Below are 21,306 nucleotides of genomic sequence, written 5' to 3' on the forward strand. Positions count from 1 at the left end.
AAATCCTGTGATTGCAGTAGAAACTATAGGACTACAGCGAAAGCAGGAAGACCAGTAAGAAAGCTTTAGAACCTAACTGGGTACGGTGGCTCACGCCTGTAATCCCAGCACTTTGGGAAGCCAAGGTGGACGGATCACTTGAGATTAGGAGTTCAAGTCCAGCCTGGCCAAGATGGCAAAACCCCATCTCAACTAAAAATACAAAATTAGCCAGGCATGGCAGTGCATGCCTGTAGTCCCAGCCACTTAGGAGGCTGAAGCATGAGAATCGCTTGAACCCAGGAGGCAGAGGTTGCAGTGAGCCGAGATTATGCCACTGCACTCTGAGCAACAGAGCAAAGCTCTGTCAAAAAAAAAAAAGCTATTAGAACCTAGAGATGATGGTACCTATGAACTAGATGCTAGTCCGTATGGTAACAGTGATACCACTGTTATCATCTGTGGACCAGATGGCTAGGAGCAAAGGAAAAAGTGTGTCATGATGACTCCCAGGTTTCTGGCTTGAGCAACAAGAAGATGATAGTACAATTTTCCAAGAAGAGAGGCCTAAAAATAGAGAAGCAGAGGTAGTAAGTGGCCATAGGAATATTTATCAGTAACTCAATTTTGGACAAAATCAGTTTTGAGATACCTGAGACAGACACAGAGGTAAAAACGTCAAGTATGCATTGGATATTTAATTCTGAATCTTAGAGAAGTTTGGACTAGAAAATGCAAATCTGGGTATCAACAACATATGGAAAGTACTTAAATCCATGGAAAAGAATGAAATTACCTTGGGAAAAAGTTTAGGGAAAGAAATTAAGGATTGACTAATGAAACCATCAACATTTAGAAACCATTCCAAAAGCAGAAGCCAGAAAATTACTGCTCTTTCCTTCTTTCTTCATCAAAAACAAATTTACTTTAAGATCAACTCTGAGAAGTTTCAACCTCTCAAGCAAAAGCTGTCATTTTTTGTTTACCCACACTTCTACTAGTATTCTATATTAGTCTTCTTAGCATGCTAAATTATAATCATTTACTTAAATGCCTAGTTCATTGGTTCCTTAGGAAATGTTTTGGTTTTCATTGTATTCATCTGTACCTAACGTATCACCTAATATACTGAAATCATTTTTTAAAAACATGAAAAATTCACCAAAAATAAGTGAACCTATCTTCACTAACTTTTCAACATAAAAAAGACTGAAAAGTAAGTACAACATTATATATTGATATAGAAGTAAAAAAAAAAGTTGAAATTTTTTAAATGTCATTTATTTCCAAAAAATATAAAATAAAACAATAATAAGATACATAATAAAATAACACAATCTATGCATCTAAAGTCTCTGGAAGATTTTCTATTTTTCTGATTGATACAACACATTCTTTTTAATTAAAAATTAGTACCACCTTCAAAATGTATTTAGAATAGAAAAGGTTTATTCTTTTTAAAAATGTAATGTAATATAATATTTGATGTATCAGAATCATAATATATGGTACATATGAGAACAATAGGTTACATAAAATATCTTCAATCAGCTATATAAAGAACGGATTTGAAATGACAAGAATCTAAGACAATTCTAACATGACGTTAAAATTAAACCACTCCCCAAAGCGCTAGAGGTAAATCTTATGTAGCAGAGTACAACCAGTCAAGGATGAACTGATTCTGAGGAAGGCTTTGTTTCAGTTGTTCAAGAAATGGCAAACATAAAGGAAAGAAGCCAATACCTTTGCCACTAGTGTTCTCCATTGTATACAGGTAATCCATATAAAAAGCCCCAAACCGTTGCATTCCAGCTATCTCAGTGTATGTCTCCTGTCAACGAAGCAATGCAAACAGAACAAACATTGTATAAAAGAAACTTTTGAGTTTAAAGCTTGATAGGTTAGACACATACCCTTATATAGAATGTATAACAACACAAAGGATTACCAAAAGAACAGAGGTTATTCTAAGAATTTACTTCTAAGAAAGGTAATATTACATCTATTACAGACCACACAAAAAGGACATCCATAATTTTATGAGACATTTTGACCACTTTGTTAATCACATCTAGTTAATAAATAACTACAATAGACGAGATAGTACACTCCTGACCTTTATCACTATCACTAAACTGTCTAATAATGTACACTCTCAAATAGAATGAATCCTTAAATACTTCAATACACTTACATGAAACAATTCAAACACTAAAGATATACTAAAATATTCTAAATGTATGTCAATTATGCAAGTCAACATTAAGTATTTTAACAATGAAAGTAAATCTTGATAAAAAGGAGTAAAATGTAAATTATCCTATTGCACTAATCTTCAGGTAATTATCTGAATTTTTAACTGATTTCATAAATGTATTAATATTCCATAAACATATTAATATATTCTTACATTTAAAAAATACTAAGAAGCATACATAGTAAAAGGGTAAATTCCTCATTTCTTCCCATCAATCCCACATATTAAAAGTAACAAAAATTAACAGAGGTAATTCAACATGTTTCTTCCATGATTATTTTTGAAGCAGGGCATAAATAAGCAAAATATGTTTACATACTAAATAAAAGTAAAGATCTCTGTGCACTCCTCAAACATTTCTACCTGTACACGCTGTATAAATGCACTCTAAATGTTTTAATAAACAATTAGCATTCAGAAGTTATTTGAAAAGAAAGCTAGAAATCACAAGTATTCACACAATGTGTCCACCCAAACATAGCCTAGAATTTGGTTCAAATATATATTCTCTGACCTTATGATGAGTTGAATCCAAGATAAATTCTGCACGAGTACCATTATTTTCTGGGCTTCGGTAATCAAACAATGAATTTGTAAGGTATGTGAAACCTTTAGTACTCAAATTTTCACCACAAATGAAGAAACAGGCTTCCTGAAAACAAATGCAAAATTTATAACAGGAAGAAAAATCATTAGCCTGTTAAAATAAAACCTTGATTTTATGATGCCCATTTACTAGTCAAAAGAAATCACTAAAACAGAAAGATAAGGAATGCTGCTACTCCATTTTCATTGACTATTTTGGCTAAGAATATTTTAACAAACCAAAAGGAAACTCCAAATAACTGCCATAAACAAAAAAAGAAGAAACATTCATGAATTAGAAAGTAGTTGGAACTACTGTCCAGGTGTTAGGTGCTACCAACTTTCTAAACTTCCCTGAGCTGTATAATTTCTTGCAGGGGAAACACAGGGAGAAGTAGTAAAGCTCCTCTCTCAAGCCTGAGATATATATAGTCTAACAGATATCATATGGTTAAACACTTCAATAAGCACTTAATTATTCCTATATCCTATCCAAAAAAGGGTGGAGGTAAGGGACTTACAGTTTCACTTCTATTCATATTCTCTTCAAAATCTTTAATACCCATAATTCCTTTAAGGCATATGGCTCTGCAACCAACAAACCCAATCTGGCAGTCAAAGAAAGGTTCTCCCATCATAAGGGCCTATAAGAGGAAAGGAAACATTAGAACTAAGAAATTGAATTTAATAAAAATGTTAGAGGCTTTCCTCTTAGAATCTCTAAATTAGTTAAACATCTTTAGAATTACGTCATTTCTAAATTTATTCTATACTATTTATTTATACTATCTAAGGGATAGTAAACTCTATTAAAATAAGAAACATCTTCCTTGTATTTTTAAATATACTACATCTGATAAAAACACGTACTTATAAAATATTAAACAAAGAACATAATATTTAAAACTACAGGCTCAATATTGAAAGATTACCTCAACTGTAGTTCCTTCTTGTTCCCAACACAATACTTCTTTAGATTTTACTTTCTGTGGACTGTAATAACTACTCTCAGCTTGCATTTCTGTGAGCTAAGAAATATAAGAATATTAAGTAAATCAAAATTAGTATTAAAGAGCAATAAAGTGTCATTATTATGATTAATTGATTAAAACAAGGCCAATTTTAAGATTCAGGAAATTTAATTATTAAGCAAGAAAGCAGGTGCAACAAAAACAGCTGTAACAGATTATCCATGGTATAAAGGTTGAATATGCTGCTAGTCTCAACATATATAGAGAATTTAAATACTTTTTAAACTCCTTCTTAATATTGTTTTAAAAAGTGAAAGCTATGTGCAATAACAGTCCCATACTCATAAAATAATTCATGTATTCTGCCAAAAATTTACATAGAGTATAACCTCAGTTCATTTTATATTCACTAAAACATTCAACAATGTGTAGTTTCAGTCATTTCCAAGACTTCTCACTATTTGAAATAAAAAAGAAAGTGGTGATGAAATGCAAAAAGATAAAATAGGCTCTTTTTAGTTCCTATGAAGGAAACAGAATGAAGGATATTCTTTTCAAAATATGTTTCCTACTAAATCTCATAGACTCATTCAATCATGCAACAAATACTTTTTGAAGGCCAGCTAGATAAGAAGTAGGAGCAAACCTCATTGTATTGCACTCTGCTTTATTTCACTTCACAGATACTGCAATTTTTACCAATTGAAAGTCTGTAGCAACCCCGCGTTAATCAAGTCTGTCAGCACCATTTTCCCAATAGCACATGCTTACTTTGTGTCTCTGTGTCACATTTTGGTAATTCTCCCAATAATTCAAAATTTTTCATTATTATTATCTGTTATGGTGATCTGTAATCAGTGATCTTTGATGGTACTATTGGAATTATTTTGGGGCACCACGAACATGTCCATTTAAGACTGAGAACTTAATAAATGTGTGTGTTCTGACTGCTCCACTGTCTAGCTATTCCCCTCTCCCTTCTTGAGCCTCCCTATTTCCTGAGACACGACAATATTGATATTAGGCTAATTAGTAATATTACAATGGTCTAAGTATTTAAGTGAAAGGAAGAGTCCCTGTCTCTCACTTTAAATCAAAAGCTAGAAATGATTAAGCTTAGTGAAGAAGGGATGTTAAAGCCAAGACAGGCCGAAAGGTAGGCATCTTGAGCCAAACAGTTGGCCCAGTCAAGGCAAAAGAAAAAGTCTTGAAGGAAATTAAAAGCATACACACAAGTGATAAGGAAGTAAAACAGCCTGTTGATATGGAGGAATTTTAAGTGATCTGGATAGACAATCAAACCAGCCACAACACTCCTTTAAGCCAAAGCTGAATCCAGAGCAAAGCCCTAACTCTTAAATTCCATGTAGGCTAACAGACATAAGAAAGCTGCAGGAGAAAAGTCTGACAGTAGCAGAGGTCTGTTCATGAGCCTTGTGGAAAGAAGACGTCTCCATACCATAAAAGTGCAAGATAAACAGCAAGAGTTGACGTAGAAGCTGCACACAGTTACCCAGAAGACCTAGCTAAGATTTAACAAAAATGGCTACACTAATCAACAGATTTTCAACATAGACCAAAGAGCCTTCTCCTGGAAGAAGATGAGATCTGAGCTAGAGAGAAGTCAGTGCTTGGCTTCAAAGCTTCAAAAGACAGGTAGATGCTCTTGTTAGGGGCTAACATATCTGGTAACTGTAAGTTGAAGATAGAGTCCATTTACCATTCTGAAAATCCTAGGGCCCTTAAGAATCATGCTAAATCTACTCTGCTTGCGCTCTATGAATGGAATTAAAAAAAAAATGATTGAATGACAGTACATCTGTTTATGGCATGGTTTACTAAATATTTTAAGCCTATGGAAACCTACTGTTCAAAAAAAAAGGACTCTTCTTAAAATATTACTGCTCACTGACAATGCACCTGGTCACCCTACACCTCTGATGGAGATATACAAGGAGATGAATATTGTTTTTCATGCCTGCTAAAATGACATCCATTCTGCAACCCATGGATTAGGAGTAACGTTGAAGTTCAAGTCTTATTATTTAAGAAATACATTTTGTAAGGCTATAGCCACCATAGATAGTGATTCCTAGGCAAAGAAAATCAAAAACTTTTTTGAAAGGATTCACCATTCCAGATTCCATTAAGAACATTCGTGATTCATAGAAGGAGGTCAAACGATCCACATTAACAAGAGCTTGAAAGAAGTTGATTTTAACCCTCCTGGATGACTTTGAGGTGTTCGAGACTTAGGTGGAGGAAGTAACTACTAGAGAATTAGATTTAGAAGTGGAGCCTGAAGAGGATTTGCTTCTTATGGATAAATAAAGAAAGTGATTTTTGAAGATGGAATCTACTCGTGGTGAAGATGCTGGGAACACTGTTGAAATGACAATGAATTTAGAATGTTCTGTATATTTAGTCGATAAAGTAGCAGTAGTGTTTGAAAAGGACTGACTTCAATTTTGACAGAGGTTCTACTCTGAGGCCAGACACGGTGGCTCATGCCTATAATGCCAGCACTTTGGGAGGCCAAGTCAGGTGGATCACTTGAGGCCACGAGTTTGAGACCAGCCTAGCCAATGTGGTAAAACCCCATCTCTACTGAAAATACAAAAATTAGCCAAGCATAGTGGTGTATGCCTGTAGTCCCAGCTACTCGGGAGGCTGAGGTGCAAGAATTGCTTGAACCCGGGAGGCAGAGGTTGCAGTCAGCCAAAATCATACCACTACACTCCAGCCTAGGTGACAGAGAGACACTCTGTCTCAAACAAAAATAGTCCTACTCTGAGTAAAATTCAGTCAAACAGCATCCCATGCTACAGAGAAATCTTCCATGAAAGAGTCAATTAATGTGGCACACCTCACTGTTGTCTTATTTTGAGAAACTGCCTGTGCCACTCCAACCTTTAGCAACCAACACCCTGATCAGGCAGCAACCATCAATACTGAGTCAAGACCCTCCACCAGCAAAAAGTTATGACTTGCTAAAAGTGCAGATGATTGTTAGCATTTTTTAACAATAAAGTACTTTTAATTAAGGTATGTATAGTGTTTTTAGACATATTGTTGGACACTTAAACTACGGTATTGTGCAAACATAACTTTTTATGCACTGGGCAAAACAAAAAATTTCTGTGACTCGCTTTATTGCTATAGTCGCTTTATTGCAATGGCATAGAACCAAATCCACAATATCTCTGAGGTACACCTGTACTAATCTAGATACTAACAAAACAAAAAATTCTTACTCCCCAGATGCTTACAACAAATTATTTATATGTTTCAAAAATTAAATAAATTATTTTTCAAAAGTACTATTTTAAATGCAACATGGTATCCTGGTTTGAATCATGGTACAGAAAAAAGATATCATGAAATTCAATTAATGTTTAAAATTTAACAGTAATGCATCAATGACGGTTTCTTAATTTTGACAAATATGCTGTGATAACATAATAATAAGGGAAACTGGGTGAGGATTATAAGGGAACTCTCTACTATCTTTGCATCCTGTCTGTGATTCAAAATTATTCCAAAAAGAAAAGGTTACTTTTAAAAAACCGTATCCAGCCTGTGTTTGCCAATTATTTACTTCCCCTCATTCTTAGGAAACAGATATACTCATCACTTTTAAATGCAAAGTCAAAGCTCACTTTTTAAAAAAAATCAGTATTTAACTTAGGCCCAATAAAAGTTCTTGAACTAAAAGTTACAATGTTAAGCACAGTGACTTCTCTATATTGAGTATCAACTGATTATTCTCATTATTTATGATAAAGCTTTTTATATTTTATATTTTTATGTAATGTAGGCTCCTATTTCTTGGATGTTTCTAGTACTTATATATACAATGTAGCTATTTTAAAGTACAATTCTGTCATCTAGAATGATTACTGAAGTAAACTTGAATTTTTTTAAATTGATCCCTCTTCAGCTGTTTACAATTATTAAAGAGAAAAAGCAATTAATTGATTAAAAGGACTCCTGTGGTGGCTCACACCTATAATCCCAGCACTTTGGGAGGCCGAGGCAGGTGGATCACGAGGTCAGGAGATGAGATCATCCTGGCTAACACGGTGAAACCCCGTCTCTACTAAAAAAAAAAAAACAAAACATTAGCCAGGCGTGGTGGCGGGCGCCTGTAGTAACCAGCTACTCGGGAGGCTGAGGCAGGAGAATGGCATGAACCCGGGAAGCAGAGCTTGCAGTGAGCCGAGATTGCGCCACTGCACTCCAGCCTGAGCAATAGTGCGAGACTGTCTGAAAAAAAAAAGACTCGCACATTACAAGAACTATTTTAAACATTATTAGAAAAATGCTAGATTTAATTTGGCATGATTTTTGCTGGACTGATATCAACTGTTCGAAATGCTATTGTAGAAACATGATGTTGTTTTCTTAACCAAAATATGAACCAGAAATTAATTCCAAACATTCTTCAAATCCAAGCTGAACAATGAATTCTAATGCTTTCCTCCTTAATATCAAGGTATCTCCCTAAGAGAAAACTTTGAGAAACATAAATGTTCTAAAATTATAAAAAGATTTTGACAAACACTGCCCAAAAAGTCTATAAAAGTTTTATACACAAATGACTATTTTGTTTTGTTGTTGTTTGCTTTTGTGTTTTTCACACAAGGTCTTCCTCTGTCGCTCCAGCTGCAGTGCCGTAGCAAGATCATGGGTCACTGCAGCCTAAAACCTCCAGGGCTCAAGCGATCCTTCCACTTCAGTTTGCAGAGTAGCTAGGACTACAGGTGCACACTACTGAACCTGGCTATTTTTTTTTAATAAAGATGGGGTCTCACTATGTTGCCCAGATTGGATAAATGCCTATTTTGACTGATTTAGTTGAATATAATTCCTCTCAACAATCAAGTTAACAGAAATGTGTCAAAATAATTTCAAATTTAAAAGTAAACAGGCAAAAATCACCAAAAAGGACAGTACCTAACTTGCAATCCTTGACTTCCCTCAAAAACTTCTACAAAAATAAGTGTTTTATTCTGATCATCTCAAACTGAAAATGTATCTTTTTTTTCTTTTTACAAAATGTCAGACTTTTTTTTTTTTTTTAAGGAGACAAAGTCTTGTTCTGTCACCCAGGCTAGAGTACAGTGGTGCAAACAAGGCTCATGGCAGCTCAAACTCCTGGACTCAAGCAATCCTCCCACCTCAGCCTTCTAAGTTGCTAGGATTATAGACAAGCACCACCATGCCCTGCTAATTTATTTATTTATTTTTTGTACAGACAGGGTCTCACTATGTTGCCCAGGCTACATGTCAGGACTTTTGATGTTAAAAAAACTGACAATATATCCAACAATATTTGTCAACAGTTGCCTTTTTTTAATATCTTATTTTATTATGTTTTAATTTTGAAGATGAATCCTTATCTCTTTAATTTAATCAATGCTAAATCAGTGAATTACAAAAATAATATTTTCAGTAGAATTGAGAATGACATTAAGATAGTACAGCTAATATACGCATTATCTTTTGCCCAAACTTTAAAAAATTAAATCAATCAAGTTATGACACAAACTTTAGTTGAAACTTATTTTCTATTTTTCAACTTTTGTCATATTAGAAAATACTGAATTATCTTAAGCAGAAAAGTCTTTAATATTTATTTGCAATTTTTTTTTTTTTAGTAGAGACAGGGTTTCACCATGTTGGCCAGGCTGTTCTTGAATACTTGACCTCATGATCCGCCCGCCTCAGCTTCCCAAAGTGCTGGGATTATAGGCGTGAGCCACCGCGCCCAACTATTTTCAAGTATTTTATAACTTGCCATCTATTGTAGCTATAAATTGTGTAGCTTTAGTACTAATACAAAGAAAATCTACACTAAATTTAAAACCATGGTAACAGAAACATTTTTTTTCCCCACTGCTATAACCCCACAATGTAACAAGTTGCCTGGAATAATACCTATACTACTATTTCAAAAGTTTAGGTCATTTCACATGGATTTATCTCCTTTACAAAAATACAGACATGAAAGAATAAATCCACAAAAAATGAAATTGGAGAAGAAATAAAACCTGAAAAATTAGTCCATAAATTTTTGTAAACTGAAAAGCAGATGAAAAGGTGGGCAGATGTATGGATAATGGATGGATGCACATACTAATTCAAAAAATAAATATTTGTAGAAAACATACCAGGCAATTTCTAAGTGCTGAAGAAACAACAAATCTTTTTTTTTTTTTTTTTTTTTTTTTTTTGAGACAGTATCTTGCTCTGTCACCCAGGCTGGAGTGCAGTGGCACGACATTGGCTCACTGCAACCTCCGCCTCCTGGGTTCAAGCAATTCTCCTGCTTCAGCCTCCCGAGTAGCTGGCATTACAGGCATCCACCACCACACCAGGCTAATTTTTGCATTTTTAGTAGAGATGTGGTTTCACCATGTTGGCCAGGCTGGTCTCGAACTCCTGACCTCATGATCTGCACACCTCAGCCTCCCAAAGTGCTGGGATTACAGGTGTGAGCCATTACGCCCAGCCCAATAAATCTTTTAAAATTACCACTTAATAAGTTTTAGTGTAATATCAAAAGGAATATCCACCATTTTTGAAAAGGCTATTAAAATACCCCTTCCTTTCCAAATAAATATCTATGTGAGGCTAGATGTTCTTCATATACATTAATTAAAACATGTCCTAACAGACTAAATACTGAAGCAGACACGAAAATTCAGCTATCTTCTACTAAGCCAGACATTCAAGATATTTACAAAAATAAAACCAATGCATGTCCCTTACCTTTTAAAATATAGCAATTTTACTTTTACTATAAAATGATATTCACATCAACATATAATAAATTTATTTTAAAATAAATAAATACATATTTTAAGATTTCTTTTAATTTCTAATACCATAAATATGAGTAGATGTAATCTGAATAAACAAAACGCCTCAGAGTTCTCAATAATTTTTAAGAATGCAAAGGTTTCCTGGAGCCTTGAGATCAACAAGTTTGAAAACTACTGGTCTATAAGTTGCAATAAAGTTAATGAGAAATGACTGCATCCTAGAGGTACAGCTGATAGAACATGCTGACTGATTAGATGTGGTGGGAGAAGAAAAGATACTGATAAATGTTAAGCCTGAGCAAATTAGTAGATAATGTTGCAATATAATGAAAGGTAAAATAGTGGGGGTGGGGGGTGCACAACTGCAAAGAAAAATCAAGAGTTCTTTTTGTGTTAAGTATCAACCAGATATGAAAGTAGAAATATAAAATAGGCAGTTGAATTCTAGAGCTCAGGGAAAAGTGAAAAGTGGAGACACAAATTTGATAGTCTATTAGCATCTGTATCATGATCGAGTTATATCACCTTGGGAGTGTGTACACAGAAAAGATGAGAGGACCAAAGACCAAGCCCTATATGCCAACATTTAAAGGTCAGACAGAAGAGGAGAAGCACCAAAAACGACTACAAAAAAGTCCCTGGTAACCCAGACATAATTTTTTCTTTTCTTTTCTTTTTTTTTTTGAGACAAGGTCTTGCTCTGTCACCCAGGATGGAGTGGCAGTGGCATGATCTCAGCTCAGTTCAACCTCCACTCCTCCAGCTCAAGCGATCCTCTCACCTCAGCCTGGTAAGTATCTCACACTACAGGCACACGCCATCCTGCTTGGCTAATTTTTGTATTATTCTGTACAGACAGTTTCACCATATTGGCATGGCTGATCTGGAACTCCTGGGCTCAAGCGATCCGCCTGTTTTGACCTCCTAAAGTGCTGGTATTACAGGCGTGAGCCACTGTGCCCGGCAATAAAATTGTTAAAGAAAAAGAAGTATATCCCAAAGAAACTCTTCTAGATATATATGTCAGAAGAACTGTACCAGAACATTTATATCAGCATTTTTCAAAATATAGCAAAATATATGGAACAGACTGTAAGACCCATCATCCTTCTTTCTTAGACTCATAAATCAATCCCACATCATTCTACTAGTTGTCTGAAGATTTAATTTTGGATTCAGTCCCACACTACCACTGTCATAATTCTTGGTGATTTCAATATCCAGAGAGATGATCATTCCAAAAGTCTGATTTCTCAGTTTTTTGACCTTCTATTCTGCATTGATCTTGTCCTCCAGATTATTTTCACCATCACCCTAACTAAAGCAGCAGAATATGACCAGAAAATATATACAACCACGACGACTGGTATATCTTCAAATTCATGATCACTTTTGTGTAGTAGGTCCTTAGTGTCCCTAATGAACATACATATTCAAAGGCAATTACTCCTCATCCTCCCCAAGATGACAATTTTACACCTTCTTCCCCTTCCTCAAAGCTTCTCCTCCTTTCCCATGTTTACTCTGAGTTAAGAGAACTATTTAAAGAAAAAAATAATTAGAAGAGAACTTTCAAAAACCACTACCACCTTTTCTACCAAACCACTTATGTGGGTGCAAGATCACATTGCTTTCTCTCCTGCTATCATGAATGAATGACCTATTGTCCCATTAGAGGTCATCAGACTTTCCACCTCTACAAAAGGTGCCAAGCCCTCTTATCTTCTCAAGAATATTACTCCAGCAATTCTCCCCCTCTTGACTATATCAATTTTTTCCTCTCTATTAGATCACTCATATCACCAAACAAATATGCTATAATTACTCCCATCTTTCAAAAAAAAGTCTTTAGCTCCACAACCCCAACCAGCTATTTCCCCATTTCTATGCTCTTCATAACAAAACCATCTTGAAAGAGTTTTCTGTACTCTTCAACAATTACTCTACTACCATTTGCATTTTTATCTGTCCTTTTTGCATGATAAAATATACACAATAAAATTTGTAGTTTTAACCACTTGTCAGTATACAATTCAGTGGCATTTAGTACAAAATAGTGCATAACTATCCCCACCATATGTTTGCAGAGCTTTTACATCATACTAGGCAGAAACTCTACCTATTAAGCACTAACTCAACTTCCCTGTATCCTACAGCCTCTAGCAATGTCTATTCTACTGTTTCTGTGATTTTGCCTATTCTAAATATCTCATCTGTGATGGTTAATACTGATTGTCAACTTGATTGGATTGAAGGCTGCAAAGTATTGTTCTTGGGTGTGTCCTGCCAAAGGAGATTAACATTTGAGTCAGTGGACTGGGAGATGCAGACCCACCCTCAATCTGGGTGGGCACCATCTAACCAGCTGGAAGCATGGCTAGGATAAAGCAGGCAGATGAATGTGGAAGGACTAGACTTGCTGAGTCTTCTGGCCTTCATCTTTCTCCTGTGCTGGATGCTTCCTGCCCTTGAACATCAGACTCCAAGTTCTTCAGCTTTTAGACTTTGGGACTTACACCTGTGGTTTGCCAGGGGCTCTCAGGCCTTTGGCCCACACTGAAAGCTGCACTGTCAACTTCCCTACTTTTGAGGTTTGGGGACCTGGACTGATCCACCACTGGTTTCCTTGCTCCTCAACTTGCAGACATGCCTATCATGGGACTTTACCTTGTGATCGTGTGAGTCAATCTCCTTAATAAACTCCCTTTCATACATACATATAGCCTATTCTGTCTCTCTAGAGAACATCATCTAAGTGGAATCACACAATCTTTGTCCTTTTGTGTCTAATTTCACTTAGCATAGAAATTTCAAGGTTCATTCATGTTTAGCATGCGTCAGAACTTCATTCCTCTTTTTTTTTTTTTTTTTTTTTTTGAGATGGAGTTTCACTGTTGTTGCCCAGGCTGGAGTGCAATGGCGTGATCTCAGCCCACTGCAACTCTGCTTCCCAGGTTCAAGCAAGCCTCCTGAATAGCTGGGACTACAGGTACCCACCACCATGCCTAGCTTTTTGTATTTTTAGTAGAGACAGGGTTTCACCATGTTGGCCAGGCTGGTCTTGAACTCCTGACCTCATGATCCACCCACCTCAGCCTCCCGAAGTGCTGGGATTACAGGCATAAGCCACCACACCCGGTCAAAATTTCATTTTTTTTATGGCTGAATATTATTCCACTGTATGTATATACCATAATTTGTTCATTCATCCACTGATGAACATTTGGATTGTTTCCATTTTGGGAGATCACTGAAGAGAGTTACTATGAATATTTATGTACATCAATTTGTTTGAATACTAGTTTTTTATTCTTTTGAGTACATACCTAGAAATAAAATGGCTAGATTATATGGTAATTCTACATTTAATTTTTTGTGGAACCACCAAACTATATTCCACAGCAGATGCACTATTTTACATTTCTACCAGTCTTCCCATTTGCTTTTAACCAACTCCAACTAAGATTCCAACAGTGTCATATCACTGCTCTGCTCAAAATCACCAGTATTTTCCACATTGTCAAATCCAAGGATTCATTCTTACAAATAATCTATTCACTCCTCTTTAAAACATTTATGGCACTTACCTTCCAGTCTCTTGGTTTTCTGCCTACAATATTGATCACTTATTCTCAGCTTCCTTTGCTATTTCTTCCTCATCTTTCCAATTTCTTACCATCACAGTGCCCCAGAGCTTGGCTCTAGAACCTCTTTTTTCTGTTCTACATTAATTTCAGTTTTAATAAAATCATGACTATCAAATATATGCATCTAGGCAAATTTCTAACCTGAATTCTAGATTCATATATCCAACTGCCCACTGAATTACTCTACTTAAATATACAGCAGGCATCTTAAACCTACCCAAACTAAATTCCTCATCTTCATCTCAAATATAGTCTTCTCCTAATCCCAGTCATCTCAAAATGTCAGAGCTCAACTCTTCTAGTTGTTCAACAGCATCCTTGGATCATCTTTTTTTTTTTTTCATTCATGTCTCATAATAAAATCTATCAGGAAATTCTGCCTATTTGACCTTCAAAACACAATCACTTTTCATCACCTCCACTTGCTATCACTCTAGTCCAAGTCATTACCATCTCCTGCTTGAAAATTGCATTCCTATCTATTTCTTTTCCTTACTTTTGCTTCCAACACAGCAGCCACAGTGATCCAGATTAAAATATAACCCAGATCATCATATAATTCTTCTAAAAACTGGTCAAATATTGTTTACCTCACTCAGAATAAAAGACAAAGTCCCAAAAATGATCTACACAGTTTACAACTTAGGAATCACTCCAAACCTCATCACCCCTCTTATCTTTCATACCACATTCATTCACAATATCTCATAACACTATTGGCTTCCTTGCTGTTCCTTGAACTCTGGTGCCTTTACATTTGTTATTACTGGAATGTTCATTCTCAGATATCAATAAGGCTTCCTCTTTCGCAGGTCTTTGCTTTAATATTCCCTTCATAATAAGGCCTTCCCTGATGATCCCATTTTAAATTGCATAATTTCCCCTCTAGTGAAAGCACTCACTATTCCTCTTCCCACTTGATTTTTCTTTTTTTTTTTTTTTTTTTTTTTTTTTGAGACAGAGTTTCACTCTTGTTGCCCAGGCTGGAGTGCAATGGCACGATCTTGGCTCACCACAACTTCCACCTCCTGGGTTCAAGCAATTCTCCTGCCTCAGCCTCCCAAGTAACTGGGATTACAGGCATGCGCCATCACACCCGGCTAACAGGCTAATTTTTTTTTAGTAGAGATGGGATTTCTCCATGTTGGTCCGACTGATCTCGAATTCCAGATTTCAGGTGATCTGGCCACCTCGGCCTCCCAAAGTGCTGGGATTACAGGCGTGAGCCACCGCACTAGGCCCCCACTTGATTTTTCTACATAATTTCTACATAAATTCAATGAACACAATATATATGTTATTTGTTTATAATATCAACTTAACTTTGAAAAAGCAGGAATTTATATCTGTTCACTCTGGTATCTCTGGAGACAAAACAATGCCTAGACACAGCTGGCATTGAAAATATTTGTTGAATGAATTAAGATATTATTTGGGAATATTACAGGCATGGTAATAGTATTATAAAAATCCAGGAAATAAATAACTCAAAAATTAAGTTTGGGTTATATGTGAGAGGAACAGAAGGTAAAATATGATCAAAGAAGAATACATGGGGGATCAAAGCTACTAGCAATTTTGTATTTCTTTTGGCTGAGGTGCAGGGGTACTGGGATTACAGGTGTGAGCCACCATGCCTGGCATAATTTTGTATTTCTTCAAGTAAAAGGGTATTTACTTTATTATTCTTTAACCTGGTCATACACATATTTGTATATATTATATATATGTATAGATGAGAATAGATATTTTACATGCATTATTTTAATGGAGGAAGTCGTCAAATTATGTTAAATACTGCTGGAAAAATAGCTAGAAGAGGACTTAGTTAACAAATTTGTCCTGAAAAGCGAAAGAGATGAGGAAAGAGATAATTATATATAAATAATCCTTTAAAAACAAAAATTTGTTATGAGGCTGGGCGTGGGCTAACACCTGTAATCCTAGCACATTGGGAGGCCAAAGGGGGAAAAACTCTTGAGCCTAGGAGTGAGACCAGACTGGGCAACATGGCAAAACTCCATCTCTACAAAATATTTTTAAAAAGAAAAAAAAATTAGCTGGGCACAGTTGCACATGCCTGTAGTGTCCCAGCTGCTCGGGAGGCTAAGGTGAGAGAATGTCTTGAGCCCGAGAGGCACAGGTTGCAATGAGCTGTGATTGCACCACTGCACTCCAGCCTAGGCCAGACCCTGTCTCAACAAAAAAAAAAAAAAAGAGAGAGAGAGAGATTGTTATATTGTTACGAAGGCAAGCACAGAAATGAAACCGTACCTGATGGGTAAAATAATTCAAGGGAAAATTTTTGCTGTTCTTTTCTTTTTTAATGACAATATTAAGGCATGTTTGTACACCAAGTGAATGATTCAATAGGGCAAAAAACTATCTATGAAAAGACCTACTTTGAAAGTCACCGTTGCCTTTGTGCAATAAAATCCTATAGAAACAATAGGATCCTTCAAAGCCTGTGCTTTTTGCTGATGCGTGGTTGATGCAGGATCATTTCCAACAAAGTCTTCCTCGCCATCGTCATAACTCACAATTGCAGGCACAAACGACCAGGCCCATGATACCCATCCCTGTGGCTGCTCCTCATCTTGCTGTGAATGTAACTCTTGACCTTTATACTGAGTAGGATATTGCATATCTATTCTTGTTTCATCTTCAGAACCTATGAATTAAAATTACGTCACTTTAAATACGTCAAAAGGATTTAACTAACAAAACAGAAATACACATCCTTTACAATTTTTCCTCCCATATCCTTCTATTATAAGGTATAAACAAATGATACATTGATTATTATTATTTGAAACCAATAATTTAGCATTATGACTCTCAAGTTTCTGTATGTTGTACTGTATCAATCTCCTTTAGTAGGTTATGGTTAATGTGATGTGCAAAGTAGCTTATCAACTGCACATAACTTTTAACTGTATTTGATAAAGACAAATAATAAATTAATTATTTAACATCACTCATGAATGTTTTAAACCAACAACAAAAAACCTACCTCTCAAAAACAAGGCTGATATATTGAAAAACTGACTTTTCTCAGAAACATAATACCACAAAGATCCAAGAAATAGTCTTCATTTCCTGATGCATCCATGAAGGAAAAAAAAATGGCAAGTGCTTCTAGGCAAAATGCACCCCTGCCCAAACAAGAATTATCCCAAAGATGAAAGCAAACATTACAATAAAATGACTTTTATATGTAGCTAAGAAAAATAATAATGTTGGGGCCTCTTTCTTACTAGCAAGTAAGATATTATATACCTTTCCTGTTGTACAGATGAAAAAATTACAGCGAAGAAATTTTATTTGGTTACAAATTGGCAGACCAAAGATTTAGATTCCAACCACTCTTTAATTTATGCCACCTTTGTAAAGACAAACTCCATCAAAGTCCCTTAATATTATTCTAGCTATATAAACAAAAGAAGCATCATGAAATTTAGGAAAAAAAATTCATTTTTAAAAATTTCATAGGGGCCAGGAGCAGTGACTAGCACCTGTAATCCCAGCACTTTGGGAGGCTGAGATGGGCAGATCACCTGAGCTCAGGAGTTCAAGAACAGCCTCAGCAACATGATGAAACCCTGTCCTACTAAAAATACAAAAAACTGTACGGGTGTAAAATTCATAGGGGCCAGGATCAGTGACATACACCTGTAATCCCAGCACTTTGGGAGGCCAAAGTGGGCAGATCACCTGAGCTCAGGAGTTCGAGACCAGCCTGGGCAACACGGTGAAACCCTGTCCCTACTAAAAAAACAACAAAAAAAATTGTCTGGGTGTGGTGGTGTGCACCCATTATGGTCACAGCAACTTGGGAGGCTGAGGTGGGAGAATCACTTGAAGCCAGGAGGCAAGCGCTGCAGTGAGCCATGATCATACCACTGCACTGCAGCCTGGGTGACAGAGCAAGACCCTAGACCCTGTTTAAAAAAAAAAAAAAAAACACACCATAGGAAAAGTAGTCTCCAGCAGATTCACTCATATCTACTCTCCATTGATAAATCTATAAATACACATACTCTTTTAAATCTTTAAATAACATCTTTACAGGTTTTCTTATTGAAAAAGCTTTATAACTTTTTAAACTCTTATGACAGGAGACTCTTGGAACATTCTACATTTATAGGTTATGAATGTTTGCCTTCTTTCACCTGAGAAGGAAAAGGCTTAATAAGAAGTAACTAGAGTAACTAAAATAATAGTACCAAGACACTTTAGCCATTGTAGTTCAGAATAAGTTTTATATAAGTTGCAAACCCTGTTGGGCCCACTGGCTCATTCCTATAATCCCAGCACTTTGGGAGCCCGAGATGGTAGAATCACATGAAGCCAGGAGTTCAAGAACAGCCTACTACAACAAAGTGAGACCCCCACCTCGACAAAAATTAAAAAAAAAAAAAAAAATGTATCAGCCACACTCAATGTCATGCACCTGTAGTCCCAGCCACTCAGGAGGCTGAGGCTGGAGGATTGCTTGAGCCCAGGAGTTCAAGGCTGCAGTGAGCTATGATCATGCCATCATACTCCAGCCTGGGCAACAGAGTGAGACTATGTAAATAAATAAATAATAAATACATAAAGTAAAATAAAATTGTAAAAAGACACAAAAAAGCTTTAAATGGACAAGTATTTAACACATACTTCACAAAGGTAGATAAAGGCCTATAATCACATTAAAAATTCAAAATAATTAGCCATCAAAAAATGCAAATTAAAAAACCATAAGATACCACAACGCACTCATCCCAATGGCAAAAAAGTGAAAAAATACACCATTGAATGTTAGCAAGGATGCAGGCCAACTGCAACTCTCACACATTGTTGATAGGAATATAAAATGGTACAACCACATTGGAAAAAGTTATGGAAGTTTCTTTGAAAAATAAACATATAATTCCACTCTTAAGTATTTACCCAAGAGAAAGAATAGCACGTCTACGTGAAATTCGTACAAAAATATCTATGAAAGTTTTATGTATAATAGCCAAAAAAGAAAAACAGCCCCAAGTGTCCATCAACAACTGAATGGTAAAATAAACTATAGTATATTCACATGATATATTCATACAATGTATCTAGCAATGAAAAGGAAAGAATGACTGCTATATGCAACAACACAGATAAATACCAAACACACTATGCTTAATGAAAGAAACCTTTATACATATTGTTTCCATTTATATGAAATTCTAGAATCAGCAAAACTAAATCTATAGTTTTAAGGAACTTCAGAATAGTGTTTTCGCCAGGGGAGGCAGGCAGGTGAAAGGGGGATGACTAGAAAGGGGCATAAGAAACTATCTCAGCTGTTAATGACCTGTATCTTGATGAGTGTTTTGCATCACACAGGTGTATGTATTTCTCAAACTCACTGAATTTTACTTTGGAGATTTAACTTCCAAAATAAAAAAATAAAAACACCCACTTAGTAGAAACTCTATATAACAACAGGCAGCTGAGGGTTAGGGGTGAAGTGTACCAACGTTTGTAACTTAACTTGAAAGGCATCAAAAACAATCACTGTATTGATAAATAGAGAAAGGGATGTTAGATGAACCGATATGTGATGAAGCAAATGTAACAGAATATCAATAGCAGACTCTAGATGATACGTATGTGAGTGTTCACCTTATAAGAACTCTTACAGCTTTTCCATATATTTGAAATTTGTCATGTTGGAAAAAAATAAAACAAGTATCCTCTATGTGCTATGTTTGCTCCAGGTATAAGACACTGTTTCTGTCTCAGAAGTGCATTGTCTAACAAAAATTTACCCTCTAGTGTGAAATAAAGGTACATTTTATATCTATATACTCTGATTCATGTTGTTCTCTATGCTTTATTTTAAGGTAGTACGATTTTTTAATGAGATAAAGTTTAAATAGCATAAAATTCAACATTTAAAGGTGTACAATTCAGTGGGATTTTTTTTGATAGTCACAAGTTCTGCTCCCATCACCACTATCTAATTTTTGAACATTTTCATCATTCCAAAAAGAAGCCTACTTATTTGCAGTCATTCTCTCCTCCCCTCAATTTCTGGTTACTAATCTACTTCCTGCCTCTACAGAACTGCCTTTTCTGAACATTTCTAATGGAATCATAGCGTATGTGTTATCTTCTGACCGGCTGCTTTCACTTAAGATAATGCTTTCAAGGTTCATCCATGCTGAAGCCTATATCAGTATTTCATTTTTTTGTACAGCTAAATAATACTCCAATGTATGAATATACCATAATTTGATAATCCATTCATCAGTTGATAGACATTTCAACTGTGTCCAGTTTTTGGCTACTATGAATATGTTACCATGAACATTTCATATATAAGTTTTTACATGGACATATGTTATCAATTATCTTGATATATATGTAGGAATGGATGCTGGGTCAATATGGTAACTCTATATTTAACGTTTTGAAGAACTGCCATATTGTTTTCCAAAGCCACTATATACCATTTTACACTCCCAACAACTTATATGAGTTCCAATTTCTCCACAACCTCACCAATACCTGTTATTTTGTATTTTTTTTATTATAGTCATCTAGTACCTGTGAAGTGGTATGTCACTGAGGTTTTGATTTGCTTGTTTGCTATTTGTTTATCTTCTTTGGAGAAATGTCTCTTTGCCCATTTTTAATTGGTTTATTTGCCCCTAAGTTTTAAATGCCCTTCTCTTAGGGCTTTATCTATGGAAATTAATCATCTTAAAACTTTCTGAGTCTCAGGCCCAATACCAAGTTGAAATCAGTCATTCCTTTCACCTTTCTACATCAGATCATTCACAATATTTATCAAACTTTCTGCCATTCTACCATACATCATACTTAACTAACTACTGACACATCTATCTGTCCCATTTTATCTTAAAATTCTAAGGGAAAGAAATACATCAAAATGATCCCTGTATTTTCCCACATTACATATCCTTCAATGAAGTTTACATTTCATTAATAGCACTAAAATAACTCAATTTTACTTAAGTGAAGTTTTGCAGAAAAATTACCAATAC

At 35.5% G+C, this 21,306-nt stretch overlaps 1 protein-coding gene across 5 annotated transcripts in view; it reads right to left on the minus strand.

Moving 5' to 3' along the window:
* Window positions 1-1,354: 1,354 nt before the first annotated feature.
* Window positions 1,355-21,306, minus strand: part of LOC113224964 (vacuolar protein sorting-associated protein 13B-like) — a 118,204-nt gene continuing 98,252 nt past the window's right edge. For 4 of the 5 annotated variants that reach the window (XM_026454968.2, XM_026454967.2, XM_026454969.2 and 1 more), the window contains exons 8-12: window positions 16,672-16,940; window positions 3,757-3,852; window positions 3,346-3,468; window positions 2,754-2,891; window positions 1,355-1,813 (exon numbers count right to left, since the gene is read on the minus strand). In XM_026454968.2, coding sequence (XP_026310753.1) covers window positions 1,625-1,813; window positions 2,754-2,891; window positions 3,346-3,468; window positions 3,757-3,852; window positions 16,672-16,940 — 815 coding nt within the window. In that variant the 3' untranslated portion in view covers window positions 1,355-1,624. Of the gene's footprint in view, window positions 1,814-2,753; window positions 2,892-3,345; window positions 3,469-3,756; window positions 3,853-16,507; window positions 16,941-21,306 lie in introns of those variants that run through there. The other variant, XM_026454971.1, reaches the window with a different exon arrangement.

Source organism: Piliocolobus tephrosceles, chromosome 7, assembly GCF_002776525.5.
Source record: "Piliocolobus tephrosceles isolate RC106 chromosome 7, ASM277652v3, whole genome shotgun sequence".
NCBI lineage: Eukaryota > Metazoa > Chordata > Mammalia > Primates > Cercopithecidae > Piliocolobus > Piliocolobus tephrosceles.